Source organism: Oncorhynchus clarkii, chromosome 28 (genome assembly GCF_045791955.1).
Source record: "Oncorhynchus clarkii lewisi isolate Uvic-CL-2024 chromosome 28, UVic_Ocla_1.0, whole genome shotgun sequence".
Taxonomy (NCBI): Eukaryota; Metazoa; Chordata; class Actinopteri; order Salmoniformes; family Salmonidae; genus Oncorhynchus; species Oncorhynchus clarkii.
In genome coordinates, this window is record NC_092174.1 from 13,514,992 (window position 1) to 13,531,917 (window position 16,926).

Here is a 16,926-nt window from a genome sequence, read left to right on the forward strand (position 1 = left end):
ACAGTTTTTCATTGAAGTATATACAACATACACTTTAAACTTCTAACAAGCAGTAAGAAAATACCTTGTCTTGCTTCGCTGAATGATCTTGCTTGCTGCCCTTCGGGCAGTTAAATACCATGACCATTATATAAAATACAACAACATGCGCTGGGACAACACGGGAGCCTGGAACAACATACATGTGGATTATACAGTACGACACATAAAGGCCATGTAGACTGCTCTACAATCCACTAAGACCATTTTTTTATATATATTTTTTTTTACTTTTATACAAAAAAAGTGCTGGTCCCTTTTTATTTTAGCACTACTGCACAGCTTTTAATATGCAAATATAACATCGTATGTCACCTGGTGACCATTGTCCCATGCATACAGCTTTTTGTCCTTGGGGTTGTAGTCGATTTGCGTCGTGTACGTGTAGTTGTTCGTGAACGGTAATCTGGGGATCATTTGGGTGTGTGTGTGCGTGTCAAAGGCGTAGGATATATTGGCGTGGATACGCTCATAGTTGTCCACCGCGTACAGGACGCCACAGATGACAAAGGAGTTTCCGTAGAAGTGTCTCCTCAGGCCTGTTCTGAACGTACTCTGGAGGCTGAGGTCAGCCGGGTTCACACGGTTTAGCATGATTACTTCCTGGTGGAAGCCCTCCTCGTCCAGCGCAGGGTACACCAACCACAGGCCGCTCTCGTCCACCCCAAAGTCGATGTCCGAGTGTCCTCGCCACCTCCAGGAGGAGTCCTCCTCCTCCTCGAACACTGCGTCGTGCAGCGTTGTCCAGGCCGCAACGTAGCGTAGACGCAAGTCAAACTTGATGATGTCACGGGAGAAGGCCCGGTTGTAGTAGAAGGCTCCGTTGTATACGACGTGGCCGGTGCCTATCCAGTTGTACGGCAGCTTGTAGGAATTGGTGAAACGTCCTGACGGATAAAAAGACAATGCAGAAGTAAGAGAGTATTCTATATATTGAGCAATGCGCATCACACGAATCAAATTCCACCATTACATGTAATGTAATCTTGGCACCCAGAACCTAAACAGCAACTCGGTTTTGGGACTAGTCAATTGTGAGAATACCTTTTTTGAAGGTGTCCATGTCACGGAATTCCAGTAGGTTGTTGCCATAGTAGTAGTTGGTGACATAGATTACATTTCCGTTGCCCTTCGGGTCCTTCATCCAGGCACCTTCCTTCCGGCCGTAGGTATTATGGGTCACTGGGTCAGAGATGGTGGCCAAAGTGTCTTTGCACAGGCCTGTTAGTAAACATACAGAAATAAAGACAACAAATGTACTTTCCTCAAGTATTTAAAGTTCAAACAAATAACACTATTTTCCACCAGAAAAAAGTATCAAATTAAAATGTGACTTTGGAAAACCTAATACCCCCTCAACCGAAGGTATTTTTTTTACCAGGGACTTTAGGGGTCGCCGAGGGAACCTCTGAGTGGCCCTCTGTCCAGCTGATGTGATGCTTGGGTCTGGGCACACTAGTCACCTTGCTAGTCGGAGCTGTGGTGCTGTTGACATTTTGCAGTGCAGTGGTTGGAAACGTGGTCAAAACAGACAAGGTTTCAAGTTTTCTAGTGGTCGCTGGTTGAGTGGTGGTTGTGGTAGTCGCTGGTTGAATGGTGGTTGTGGTGGTCGCAACCGGTGTGTTAGTGTTTGTTTGAATGGTGGTGGTGGTCGGGATGGAAACAGTGGTTGATGGTGTCTCGGTAGCTCCAGGGGCAGATGTAATGGAATTCCTTTGGGGACTAGTGGCTGTTTTGGGGGTGTCAGTGGCCTGGTCATCTGGGTTCCCCTTCCTGTCTTGGGATGCAGATGTCGGGGGGCCTGCCACAGGCCTGGGCTGGGTGGGTCTCAGTAGCTGGTCATCGATGAGCAGGTCCATGGAACCATCACCGCTCAGGGCTTCCTCTGCTGCTGGTGGTGAATGAGCAGCACAAAGGGTTAAGAAGCATTTACACCAATATACTCAAGAAGCCTCTCCAATGTCCTATTAAAAACCCAGAACAAAACATGTCTATAGGCATAGCCCCAATGTAGAGACCCCCCCCCCCCCCCCCCCCCCCCCAGAAAAAAAGCCTTCAACACTAAAATCAATGGGAAGGTTTGCTGTATGTTCTGAATTGGATGGACTACTGCTATGCTAGTTATTCTAGTATTATGTCCAGTATATAAATTGACTTACTGAGCTCTTCAGCGGCTCCATCGTCCACTGTGTTGGCCTTGTAGAAGGTCACCCCTCTGATGACCATGCCGTTGGGCCCCACCTTGCCTTTCAGGGGCCACTGGGGCTCCTCCCTGTCCTCTGGCTGGCTCCTCTTCAGCATGGGCCTGGTGGCCCCCTGGCCCTTGGCCCCCACGTAGCGCTCCTCATACTTCTTCTTTAGGAGGATCCAATCACAAAGGAGCAAATCACATGTGTTTTCGTAAAGCTTCTAGTGAGACAACTGTACTATACATGTTGAACTGTGACTACACAATAAGTTCTTAGCAACCATTTGTTTGTTGCATGGCACTAATACTAGGCTACAGAACCAAATGCTATGGTTTTGATCGCATTGGTTTTGTGAAAATGAATGCAGTCGAGGTTCAAAGTAAGACGGTCATTTTAAGTCATTGTTTTCTGGGCTGTCTGGAAACTGTTGTAGTCAAGAACCCAGACTAGTTTGGATCTCGCCACTGTATTAAAGAAGCTGCCAGGCTACCGGCTACCTTAAATCCCTCACCATTGTTTCCACTCTACATCTGGAGTGACTGACAGCCTTGGTTACCTCTGTGTTAGCATAGTGTGTGTGCTGCGTTACCTCTGTGTTAGTATAGGCTGCAGCCGTATCCTTCTGCAGGGACGGCTCCAGCTCAGTTAGACGTTTTCTCTTTTCCATCCTCTGCTGTGCTCTTCTCTCCTTCTCTCTCTCATTCTCCTCACTAGAGCGGCTCCTCACACTCACTTTCTCCTTCTCCGTGTGGTTACGAGAAAAGGTCTGGACACCGACAGGGGCAAAGTTAAAGGGTGAGAAGCCAGTACCACCACCACGGACTTTAAGGTATATCAGCTGTGACTGTGAATGGCGTACGAGTGTCAGTATACGAACCGTTTCTATATTGTCAACCCTCCTGAGAAGTTTAGTTGTAACTGAGTGTAACTTTAACAGATCCATCCCGTAAAACGCTCCTTCCAGCAACTCCATTATTGTTGAGAGCTGTAAAAGCAAGATCACAGTCGTCAGAATCCATCCCAGTACATCTTTCCATGTTATTTTAGTTGTAAAGACTCACTGTCATGTACGCTGTATTCAATACCCGCTTATGACGTGGACATTTCCATCAGATCAAGTACAGTTTGAGGAAATATTCCACTGGAAAGGACATGGGTGGTGACTCCTTGTTTGATAAATGTAATACACAGACGGGGGTTGTTCTAAGAAGGAACCGGTGTGGTGTTGTTTCCCCTCCAGAGAGATGCAGGCGCTTGTGTATTACCTTGATGTCATCTTTCCCCGCCTCCTGCAGCTTCTTGAACCTGTAATCTCCCTCGCAGGGATTCAGAGCAGAGGGCGGGGCTATACAGGCACACTTTTTACAGTTAGGCCCCGATGTCACAGTCTCCACGGTGTAAAAGTCCTCTGCCTTTGCTGCACCCTCCTCTATCCGCCTGCAGGCACTTCTGCTCAGGGGTCTGACAATACATTTACAGCGACAGTCTGAGCCTTCGGACAGCGTTTTCACTTTGTCATAATCCCCCAGCAGCTACGATGGGGGAGAGATGGGTAGAGCATGGGTAGTCCACCGTTTGAAGGAGCACAGCATTACACAATTCACACAGACCCATGCATTGGTGCAATTACTTATAAGATATAAGTAACTATTTAAATGTATTACTTATATGGAACAACACCGCATATTCATGAGAATGCATACATTTAGTCCTACATAGGAAAAACGACCATCTCATCTCTCAGATACCAAATACTCTATGCACATTGAAAATGGTTTAATGACTAACAATCGACTAATGTACAAAAACATTTTTTTTTTTCACAGGACATTAGCTAACATTCCTATAAAGTTCCAGTTAGGATTGTATCTAACATTAGGATGAAAACATCTCAAAAACCATTCAAAGGATTTTTTTGATAACAAAATGTTTTTTTCCTTTCCAGAATTAAAAAAAAAAATACAAAATTTATTTGGAATGTTGTGCACAACGTCTGTAACAACCACCCGCAGAACATTCCCCTAATGTTCTTATTAGGTTTCCAGGTAATGTAATAACAAAATGGGTTCTGGGAATGTTCTTGCAACATCAGGCAAATTATTTATACAAACACTGTATAATCTTCAGCACAACTGGACCGTTTTTGTGTAAAAACTTTTCAGGCAACCTAATGAATGTTCTGGGAACGTTCAAAGAACCAATTTTGGTTTGCTGGGTAAAACAACCACCGTCAATTTATCGCATTGCAGATGCTTTATGGTTCATAGCAAAACGCCAATACTGACTATAATGGCAATGCTCTGTGTGCATGTGTAATTACGCATGATAAGTGCGCAACATAATAGTTAAACTTTTCCCAGGCCAATATTCATAGACAATAAAGTATCAATTATTATTATTCTATACTCAAAAGTTATGAATTATAATGCTTGAGAAAATGCAATTTTCTTCCTCACCCCTGTGATTAACTGTCGCACCTGGCTTTGTATAGGTAGGCTATGCTAGCCTGTCAATCCGAACAAATTCAGAGCGAGGTCGTAAATACCTGAGTTAAAACGTTCTCCTGGTTGTCCATCTCATCATCCAGAAGTGGTCCCTGGGTCTGTTCTAGTTGCTCTTTAATTCCATCATGGACATCTGTCAAAGAGTTCTCCATCACATCGCTGGATGCGACTGGTGCCCAAGTGAGGGCGATGGCGCACCACAACAGGAGCAATAGCTGCAACCTAGACATCATCATCTAAATTACCTGGTGCCCAGTTGAAACGTTGCCAATCAAAAAAGTATACCTTTGAAACGATCTGCAGCGAATTCTAAAAGAAATCAACTAGTTTGAAATATCCACATTTTATAAGAAAATGTCCATGGTTAAAGTAAATGTCTGTGATCTTTCAATAGAAATTAATCCGAAATTAATTTTGAATCCTCTCAGGTGAAAAGCATTGTGTTGCCTTCGCTGTAAGTGATAGGTATGATCCCTGTTGATAGTTGGAGGTGAATGAACATGGTTGGTTATGGATAGGTGGGAAGGACTTGACCATATTGGATACAGGGTGGAGTCTGTCCCACAGATTGGATGTGAAACAATAACGTTAGAAGGGATGTTCTTTCTTTTTACTTGTATACCCCCATCTAAACTGTAGCCTAAATGCCTCTTGGGAAATGTTTGAGTGAATTCATTTAAATTCCTGGCTAGTAGGCTATTGTTATAGGTGATTTTATTTTATGGACCGCAAACTAACTCATCACATACGTTGCTTCCTAGTCACTTTAGCCCTACATTTGTTTTTGTCATTTAGCAGACTCTCTTATCCAGCGCGACTTACAGGAGTAGTTAGGGTTAAGTGCCTTGCTCAAAGGCACATCATCAGATTTTTTACCTAGTCGGCTTGCAGATTCAAACCTGCGACCTTTATTACTGGCCCAACGCTCTTAACCAATAGGCTACCTGCCGCACCAGCTATATGAACATATCTCCCTAAATGTCCTAATGCCCCTGCACATTGACTCGGTATAGCCAAGTTATCATTACTCATTGTGTATCTATTCCTCCTATTATTATTTGTACTGTATATAAAAATAAAAATAAATTCTCTCTGCATTGTTGGTAAGTAAGCATTTCACTGTTAGTCTACACATGTTGTTTATGAAGCATGTGACGTATAACATTTTATTCGATTTTGATTCAAAGTCATTAAAGCTCATAAATCTGACCTACTTTGAGAATAGGCTATTTGTGTAGAAATAAAGGGAAAATGTGTGAGGGTAAGGCTTACCCCGATGGCGAACCTTTACGCGATAGCGCCATCCAGGGGATTACTTCTGTCAGCATCGATTTATGTGATGGAAATGATTCTACCAACATTCCAGCAATGTGGGAATTAAGATAAGTGAGTATTATTCTTCATATATTATTTAGTGAACAGCCACAATACAGGGTGTATTTCATAATAATGCCAATATTGTATGTTTTACTTGCAACAGACTTTTGATTCTCTTGTTTTGGGTTAATGAACTCTTGTTTCTCAAATTATATAATGTCAGGGGGCCAGAAACAGTCATGTATTTTCATGTAATTTCATCTCACCTTTGCTAAGGTACTTTATTCTGTGTTCTAGTTCTAAAGGTGTGTCTTAAAAATAGAATAGAACAGCCTGGTCTCGTAGACTAGCCATAACATATACAGTTGAAGTCGGAAGTTTACATACACCTTAGACAAATACATTTAAACTCAGTTCTTCACAATTCCTGACAATTAATCCCAGTATAAATTCCCTGTCATAGGTCAGTTAGGATCACCACTTTATTTTAAGAATGTGAAATGTCAGAATAATAGTAGAGAGAATGATTTATTTCAGCTTTCATTTCTTTCATCACATTCACAGTGGGTCAGAAGTTTACATACACTCAATTAGTATTTGGTAGCATTGCCTTTAAATTGTTTCACTTGGGCCAAATGTTTCGGGTAGCCTTCCAAATCAAATCAAATTTATTTATATAGCCCTTCGTACATCAGCTGATATCTCAAAGTGCTGTACAGAAACCCAGCCTAAAACCCCAAACAGCAAGCAATGCAGGTGTAGAAGCTGGACTGGGGACAGCAAGTAGTCATCATGCCAGGTAGTCCTGAGGCATGGTTCTAGGGCTCAGGTCCTCCGAGAGAAAGAGAGAATTAGTGAGAGCATACTTAAATTCACACAAGACACCGGATAAGACAGGAGAAGTACTCCAGATATAACAAACTGACCCTAGCCCCCGACACAAACTACTGCAGCATAAATACTGGAGGCTGAGACAGGAGGGGTCAGGAGACACTGTGGCCCCATCCGACGATACCCCCGGACAGGGCCAAACAGGAAGGATATAACCCCACCCACTTTTCCAAAGCACAGCCCCCACACCACTAGAGGGATATCTTCAACCACCAACTTACCATCCTGAGACAAGGCCGAGTATAGCCCACAAAGATCTCCGCCACGGCACAACCCAAGGGGGGGCGCCAACCCAGACAGGAAGATCACATCAGTGACTCAACCCACTCAAGTGACGCACCCCTCCTAGGGACGGCATGAAAGAGCACCAGTAAGCCAGTGACTCAGCCCCTGTAATAGGGTTAGAGGCAGATAATCCCAGTGGAGAGAGGGGATCCGGCCAGGCAAGCCCCACAAGCTTCCTAAAATAAGTTGGGTGAATTTTGGCCCATTCGCCCTGACAGAGCTGGTGTAACTGAGTCAGTTTTCTAGGCCTCCTTGCTCGCACACGCTTTTTCAGTACTGCCCACCAATTGGCTATAGGAATGAGGTCAGGGCTTTGTGATGGCCACTCCAATACCTTGACTTTGTTGTTCTTAAGCCATTTTGCCACAACTTTGGAAGTATGCTTGGGGTCATTGCCCATTTGGAAGACCCATTTGCGACCAAGCTTTAACTTCGTGACTGATGTCTTGAGATGTTGCTTCAATATATCCACATCATTTTCCTACATCATGATGCCATCTATTTTGTGAATTGCACCAGTCCCTTCTGCAGTAAAGCACCCCACAACATGATGCTGCCACCCCCGTGCTTCACGGTTGGGATGGTGTTCTTCGGCTTGCAAGCATCCCCTTTTTCCTCCAAACATAACAATGGTCAGTTTTAATGACTCCAACCTAAGTGTATGTAAACTTCTGACTTCAACTGTAGTAGTAAACAAAAATCTGGGACACTCAAGTTAGTATGTTACATTTGGTATGGTTACATAAGTCATAGGGTTACTTAACGCAAAAGCCAACATATAATGCAAACGTCTAGCAACCCAAAGGTTGGGTGTTTGAATCTCATCACGGACATTTTGAGCTCATTAGCAACTTAGCAACTACTTAGTACTTTTACAGCTACTTTGCAACTACTTAGCATGTTAGCTAACCCTTCCCCTAACCCTAGACCTAACCTTAACCCTTTAACCTAACATCACTGAGCCTCTCACATTAAACAACCGTCTTTCCTGTAGTTTTTTCTCTTGCCAACATTGTGGTGCGCACACTAAACAATGTGGCACAGACAGGGGTCACACACTACAAGATTTTTCATTTGATCGTGAGGATTCTCGATACCACGCAGTCTCGTGAAAACAATGATGTGATGACGTGATTAGATTGGTAATGTAGCTAGAACGAGCTGTGGCTCAAAGCAGCCTCAAACGTTTTCAGTAAGACATTCACGCTTGCCATACAGAGTTGAAATATCTAGCCAATATATTTTTTATTGAATAACATTGCTTGTGAACTTCAGAGCTGTATTGATTTGATACTTTGGCTTTGGTTAAAAAGTACACCTGCATATTAGTAGTAGTCATCGCTCTTGCTCGATAGTCTACACATTCTGGGTGATGCAACACAACATCATCATCTTTTTCTTCTTCTCTGGCGAGCTCTCATTGGCTACTGCTGATCACCGTTCTCAACTTGTCGTTGCACATCTCACACTACAAGAGCATTGCCCATTTTGTGCAGATAAAATCAAACATTTGAAAATATTGCAACGTCTGGGATGGCTCAATGACGGGATCGGTAGACTTCAGATTGTGTCTCTATGGCCACCAGTCTGAGTAGGCAATGACATTGGGGATTTTGTCTCCAATCGCAAAAACTTGTCTGGGACAGCTACATCAGTGCCAAAGTCGTGGAGTGTACGCCCGGCTTAACCCTAACCTTAAACCCTAACCCAACTGCTAGCCAAGCTAACGTTAGCCACAACAAGTTGAAATTCGTAACATACTGTATCATACGTATTGCAAATTCGTAATGTATTATACAAATTGTAATTCGTAACATATCATACGATTTGCATTTTGCAACAAATGAATACATGCCATACCAAACGTAACGTATCATACTAATATTAGTGTCCTGTATCTTCATTTACTATGCTACGACTACCCAGGTTGAATAGAAAGATTCATTAGTATGTGCACTTAAAAACATCTAAAAATACCCTCTCAATCTTCTCAAACCAGTTACAATAACCTCACCATCCTCTGAAAATGGCGCCAACAGACACGGTCACCCTGTTTCTAGATCCTAACCAACTTTGCAGTATGTCATTTTTTGGGGGGTGTTATTTCTTACATTATTTGTTCAGAACGTTTCTGATATTATTACCTACAGCCGGGAAATAACTTTTGGATATTAGATTGCCGGTCACTCACCAGAAATTCAAGCAGAAATTCGACTTACCTGATCTGGATCCTTTGTTTGAACTTCCTGAGGCAGCTCTAGTCATCCCAGGGGCTGCGCCAAAAAACAGTCACCAGAGAAGAGGTCGAAGGAGTGAGGCCCTAGTCAGACTCAGGCATACCATCCACCACTTCCGAGTTTATTACTCACTAATGTTCAGTCCCTGGACAATAAAGGAGACAAGCTCAGGGCAAGGATCTCCTTCCAGAGAGACATCAGGGACTGTAACTTATGTTTTACGGATCTCTCCGGATATATTGTTCTCTGTCCATCGCGTGGACAGGAAGAAAGAACCTTCCGGAAAAAAGAAAGGTGGATTGTGTGGTGATTGTGGTAATGTACAGGAACTCGAGTCCATTTGATCTCCCAATCTGGAATACCTCACCATCAAATGTCGACCGCATTACCTCCCAAGATCATTTTTGGGGTCATCATTACTGCCCTGTATATTCCCCTCCAAGCAGACACCGCAACGGCTCTCAAGGAACTACACTGGACTGTGCGCAAACTGGAAACCGCATATCCAGAGGCTGCAGTTATTGAAGCTGTGGACTTTAATAAAGGAAATCGGAGGAAAACGCTATCGAAATTCTAACAACACTTCCCTTGTGTGCCCTCCCTTCGACAAATCAGATCACGCCTCCATTCTGCTCCTTTCCACCTATAGGCAGAAACTTAAACAATAAGCTCCCCTGGTATATACTGTTTAATGTTGGTCAGACTAATTGGAATCAATGCTTCAAGATTGTTTTGATCACACAGACTGGGAAATGTTCTGGGTCACCTCTGAGAATAGCATTGGAGTATACACAGACTCGGTGACGGGGTTCATCAGGAAGTGCATAGAGGATGTTGTTCCCATTGTGATGATTAGAACTTATCCAAACCTAGGTAGCATTCACGCGCAAAACTGGGAACATGGATGTGTACAAACTAAAGGTCTACACGGATCCACCTGTACCCAAATACCCGAGACCCGATCTGGGACCTGAGCGGGTCCGGATCCAGAATTCTAAATAATGTCACAGGTCGGGTCGGATCTGATATGATTATCACGGGTCTCGGGTATGTGTAATTGTAACTGACTTGTCCGGAAGGACCCACATTTTTTCACATTTTGCTACATTACAGACATATTCTAAAATGGATGACATAAAAACTATTCCTCATCAATCTACTCACAATACCCCATAATGACAAATCGAAAACAATTATTATTATTTATTTTTTTATTTATATAAAAAAAATTGAAATATCACATTTATAGAACTATTCAGTCTCTTTACTCAGTACTTTGTTGAAGCACCTTTCCTGACTAGTCTCCCAGTCCCTGCCGCTGATAAACATCCCCACAGCATGATGCTACCACCACCATGCTTCACCATAGGGATGGTGCCAGGTTTCCTCCAGACGCGACGCTTGGCCTTCAGGCATTGTACATTTGTACATTTTGTTGTATATGTCTGTTACCCAAAATAAATGAAATTCAATATATCTTGAGAACTTGATTGTTGACATGCAAAACATTTTGGGACTATATCAACACTGGCCTAATGAAACAAATACCAAAAGGTTGTTTTAGGTAGAGTTTTCCATTACTAATGTTTGCGTACTTTAAATGTACAGTATATACTGTATTCTAGACATCACTTTAATAATCTTTACATATTGTCTCACCCACGTTATATGTATGTATTAACGGTATTATACTGATGTCTCATCCTATATGTCATATGTCAGTCACTACACACATCTTTTTTTATTTATTTGAGGCATTTTTACTCCCTTTTTCACCCCAATTTCATGATTTCGATCTTGTCTCATCGCTGCGACTCTGCCTAAAAAAAATACCTTTTGGTATTTGTTTCATTAGGCCAGTGTTGATATAGTCCCAACAGGCTCGAGAGAGAGGCGAAAATTGAGTCATGCGTCCTCAGAAACATGCCCTGCCAGCACATTTTAAAACCCACTCGCTTAACCCGGAAGCCAGTTGCACCAACGTGTCAGAGAAAACACCTTTCAACTGACAGGCACCCAGCCTGCCACAAGGAGTCGCTAGAGCACGATGAGCCAAACCCTCTCCTAACCCAGACTACACTGGGCCAATTGTGCGCCTCCCTATGGGACTCCCAGTAACGGCCGGTTGTGTCACAGCCTAGGATCGAACCCCAGGCTGTACTGACAGCCTCAAAACTGCAATGCAGTGCCTTATACCGCTGCACCACTCGGGAGGCCTTGTACACACCTTTTCTATTCATGCTTTCTTTACACACCATTATATGTATATATACAGTATATTTATATTCCGGTCTCTGACATTGTTCATTCTGATATTTCTTAATTGCTTAATTTTTATGCATTCTTTGTGTATGGTTTTTAAAATGTGTATTGCATTTTTATTGCTAGATATTATTATTGCACTGTTGGAGCTAGAAACACAAGCATTTCGCTGCACCTGTGTTAACATCTGCAAATCTGTGTACGAGACCAATAAACTTTGATTTGAAGGATAGTTCTCGTGGTTGAGTAATACTTGATTGATAATTCCCTGTGCCATGGAATGTGCATATGTCAGTGTTTATTTAAGTGTGAGAGGTGCAGATCCTTGTTGCTTGGCACCCCTCATTCAAAGCTATTAGAACAACAGTCTATTGTGTAGGTATAGAGCCCTCCAGCAGTTTGGGGCAGCTCGGGAGGTTGACGTTGTTGCTTTGACACACACCGACAACTATGCCACAGCCACTAGAGGTCCTCTTTAATGGGTACCTGTGTGTGAGTGAAATCACAGATCCTTTTTGTTTCAAAGGTACCTGTAATATTATGGAGACGTGCCAGGGAGTGCAGATACTGATCTGAGGGATAGTGTTTTCTTTTATCATTGGGGTTGGGGAACTTTGAAGAAAAGTAGGAAATGAACTGTGTATAAGTCAGCATAGGAGGTTGGAGTTGTTTGTTGGGTATAACGTCTTATTGGTTTACCTCTTTCCCTTTTAGAAGTAATAAGAAAGTAATACACCATGGGAAGGTTTATTTTTTAGATTTTTTAATCTGATAACAGACACAGATTGGAGAGTTTGTGGCATCTAATAATGGTCAGCCCGAACACATGTCCAAAGATTTGTTTTTAGGACTGTTTTAAATTCGATACAGTTCCCTTTCCTCCCCAACAACTTTGAACGTTATAGATGACTTTTAAGTCAAATGTTTTGCATGGTATTCCATAGGATGTGTTCAGTGAACCACGTGTATAGTGAATTCCTAAAAGAGGGATTCTGACAGGAACGTTTTTTTGGGGGGGGGGTGTGAAACGTCTGAACATGCCTCTCCAGTCAAACCTCTATATTTACGGTAACACAAGAACAAGCTTGCATTATCCTAGGTGGTATACTATTGTCTGGTTGGAGTTCAGATGGGATGGTGCAACCATGGGAAAGATATTTCAGCAGATTAGCTAAAGGGGAAATCTCCTGCAATCTGTTCCTCAAAGAGACATCAAAGCCCTCCATAAATATTACATTGGCATCTATGTAAGACCTTCTGTGGGGGAGCATTAAATAATTCACATACAGTGATAACCGTAACTAATACAAAACATACAAATAAGTCCCCCTTGTCTTCTCTTGTGTTTTCAACTCCCCTCTTCTTACATCGCTCCATATGGAACAGCTTATACACATTGATGGAAACATGGAGAGATTTGGCCAGAAAACCAAGTGAAACATAGCTGCAGGCTTTATTTCCAGTTGTTGGAGCTGGGTTTGATTTCCATAAGACTATTTAGTAGAATATACCGTTTTCATAGATTTTCGGCTTTAAGTGGAACAGTTGTTGGGGTTCTATTCAATCAAAGTCCGTAACCATGTTTCCTGAGGAAGACAAAAGCAACATTCTTCTGGAACTGAGAGAATGAATGTGAGTTTAAGTTTGTGTAATCAATAAAATAATGTAAACAGTATAATATATACTCGAGACAAAATAAACTTTGTGGCATATTCATTCAAACATGCTTTCTCACAGCATGGAAAATATAATATGTTGCCTTTGTTGTGGAACTCTAACCATTTTTGACTGGCAATAGAAAAGTTGGTCTTGCACAGTATATCCTATGCATTGTTCACTCATTGCCAGAAACATTGTGTCTGTGTTTATAGGATTTGTAAGACATTATTTTCTTGAAAAGACCAGGACAAAGAGGATATGCTCTCCAGGAAACGTAATGTTGCTTGCATAATGCTGCTATTGGACCAGGTCTCTCTTGGAAAAGAGATGTTATCTCAATGAGAAAAAAAACCTGTATAAATAAAGATAAAATATAGAAAAAATAACCCCGGCTCTCTGATATTATAAGTGAAATATTTCACTGTAGGATTCCCCAGAATCTCTAAGTAGCTCGAAGAACCAATCATACACGCCTGTCGCCCGCCCTCTGGCCAAACGTCCTCACACTCTTGCGAGTAGAGGAACGTGGTGAGATATCTCACTCATATCAGAGAGCCAAGTAACCTTACGTTCTCTTTCAATTATTTGTTTCTATATCTCACTATGGGTTATGGCTAACTCCCATATTGCACATGCTCTCTGAAGCCAGGTGGTCTCACATATCAACCCTCAGAGGCCCCAATGAAGGTGCAGTGGCATCTAACCGGTAGAACACAATATAAGTGGGGATGCCGAACAAGCCGCATCGCAAATCCCCTGTAAGGAGATGCCCTTGAACAGTGCAAAAGATGTAGCCATACCTCTGGTGGAGTGAGCCCTCAGGCCCTCCGGAGGCTGGAACCCCTTGCTATTATAGGCCAATATAAGAGCTTCCACAATACAATGTGACAACCGTTGACGCGAGAAGGGCCTCCCCGGAGGAAACTGGGCCAATTGTGCGCCTCCCTACGGGACTCCCAATCACAGCCGGTTGTGATACAGCCTGGAATCGAACCATGGTCTGCATTGACGCCTCTAGCACTGACCACACGCCTTAGACCAAAGCGGCATTCGGGAGCCAAATTGATAGACATAGCAAACAATGCACACATTGAAGTTATAAACAATGAATACCCACAAAATGGTGGGACAGAGCACATTCTGGAGAGAGATGTGCCTTGTGCATCTGAGCCACAATCGCCATATTCTTGGACAGTGGCATCCCCACACACTCCTCAATTGATTAGTCCACTGAGACAGGTGCACAAAAAATGAAAAAAACATGAAATCTAATTTTATTTGTCACATGCACTGATTACAACAGGTGTAGGTAGACCTTACCATGAAATGCTTACTTACAAGCCTTTAATCAACACTGCAGTTTTAAGAAAATGTTTACTAAATAACCTAAACTAAAAAAATATTAAAAAGTAACACAATAAAATAACAATAATGAGGCTATATACAAGGGCTACCGGTACAGGTTAGTTGATGTAATTTGTACATGTAGGTAGGTGTAAATTGACTATGCATAGATAATAAACAGCGATTAGCAGCAGTGTAAAAACAAAGGGGGATAGTACAAATAGTTTGGGTGGCCATTTGATTAATTGTTCAGCAGTCTTATGGTTTGGGGGTAGAAGCTGTTAAGGAGCCTTTCGGACCTAGACCTGGTGCTCTGCGACCGTTTGCCATGCGGTAGCAGAGAGAACAGTCTATGACTTGGGTCTGTAGTCTTTGACAATTCTTTGGGGCCTTCCTCTGACACCGCCTGGTATATAGGTCCTGGATGACAGGAAGCTTGGCCCTCTGTAGCGCCTTACGGTTGAATGCCGAGCAGTTGCCATACCAGGCTGTGATGCAACCAGTCAGGATCCTCTCGATGGTGCAGCTGTAGAACTATTTGAGGATCTGGGGACCCATGCCAAATATTTTTAGTCTCCTGAGGGGGAAAAGATGTTGCAGTGCCCTCTTCACAACTTTCTTGGTGTGTTTGGACCATGATAGTTTGTTGGTGATGTGGACACCAAGGAACTTGAAACTCTCGACCCGCTCTACTACAGCCCTGTTGATGTGAAGGGGGGCATGATCGTGGACGACAGGAAAAGGAGGGCCGAACATCTCCTTTGTCTTCCCCACGTTGAGGGAGAGGTTGCTGTCCTGGCACTGACCTCCTCCCTATAGGCTGTCTCATCGTTGTCGGTGATCAGGCCCACCACCGCTGTGTAGTCAGTAAACTTAAAAATGATGTTGGAGTCGTGCTTGGCCACGCAGTCGTGAGTGAACAGGGAGAACAGGAGGGGACTAAGTACGCACCCCTGAGGGGCCCCCGTGTTGAGACTCAGCGTGACAGATGTGTTGTTGCCTACCCTTATGGTGTGCCATAAAAAATGTCATCTATTTGTGAGTGCGTGACAAAAAAAAGAATGTTTCAATACAGACCCCTTTTGTCATACAATATTCCAGACCTTATGAAAGTTGCACAGTGTACCCTTAAACTTGTAATAAATCAAATCAAGTCATACATAACCTGACATTTCTGCCATCCATTGTGACATTGTTGGAGGAGAAAGAAGCCATCAACCTTCCAATGAATGGCAATGCATTTCTATAAATGCTATGGTTACACAGTTTCTTCTTATAACAGTCTGAAATATCAACATTTCCAAGCAAACAAAAACAGGGAAGAAGGAGAATCTGTAGACATGCTGAGAGAAAATAACATACTCTTTGCCAGAATTCAGCCAGCCTTCACAAGTTCATAACATATGCAAATACAGAATGTCCCCTTTTGTGTTTTACAACTCCAGCAGAGGTATTACATTTCTGAGTGTGGCATATAGTATTCTATGGGCGGTCTGGGATTATATGAACATGAATGGGCATTAAAACATATCCGTATCCATTCATCATTATCAATAGTGTCTCCCAGGTCTTCCTCATATTTTTGTTTGACATGTTTTGTGTAATCAGGAAAAGCCTCTATCAACCCTTGATACAGTTTGGAAATCAAATTTTTAGGTTTGTCAAACTGCCTTAAAATTGTTTCAATCTTTGAAACTTCTGGCTTGTCCAGTGTGTCACACCCTGATCTGTTTAACCTGTCTTTGTGTTTGTCTCCACCTCCCACCAGATGTCTACCATCTCCACCCCATTATCCCCTGTGTATTTATACCTGCGTTTTCTGTTTGTCTGTTGCCAGTTCGTCTTGTCCCATTCTGTCCTACCAGCATGTTCCCGTGTTTCCTGTGCGCTAGTTTTTGTTTTCCTTGTCTTTCCAGTTCTGGCCTTTCTGCCTGTCCTAACCCTGATCCTGCCTGCCGTCCTGTACCTGCTTGATTCTGATTTGGATTACAACTCTTTGCCTGCTTTGACTTACCTTTTGCCTGCCCCTTGAGATTCGTACTATCCATCTCCTGTGTCTGCATCTGGGTCTTAGCCTGAGCCTTCATGCAGTGTTTGTTGCACAGAGAGAATAAAGTGTTGCATCTGAAAAAGTTATACTCAGCAGTCACAGACTGGTCTTCCCTGGCTGTCTGACCCTGCTGAGACCTCTGTCACCAT

General features: G+C 42.9%; 2 protein-coding genes across 2 annotated transcripts in view; one reads left to right on the forward strand and one right to left on the reverse strand.

Annotated features, from left to right (window-relative positions):
• Window positions 1-324: 324 nt before the first annotated feature.
• LOC139386712 (olfactomedin-like protein 2B) lies at window positions 325-2,473 on the reverse strand. The gene is made up of 5 exons (XM_071132546.1): window positions 2,462-2,473; window positions 2,199-2,394; window positions 1,418-1,930; window positions 1,084-1,260; window positions 325-926 (listed from the first exon to the last, which is right to left on the reverse strand). The coding sequence occupies exons 1-5, from the start codon at window positions 2,471-2,473 to the stop codon at window positions 325-327; spliced, it is 1,500 nt and encodes a 499-aa protein (XP_070988647.1).
• Window positions 2,474-2,589: 116 nt separating this feature from the next.
• LOC139386713 (ADAMTS-like protein 2) overlaps window positions 2,590-16,926 on the forward strand; it is a 35,839-nt gene continuing 21,502 nt past the window's right edge. Inside the window, exons 1-2 of the mRNA XM_071132547.1 lie at window positions 2,590-2,607; window positions 2,834-3,057. Coding sequence (XP_070988648.1) covers window positions 2,590-2,607; window positions 2,834-3,057 — 242 coding nt within the window. The remainder of the gene's footprint in view (window positions 2,608-2,833; window positions 3,058-16,926) is intronic.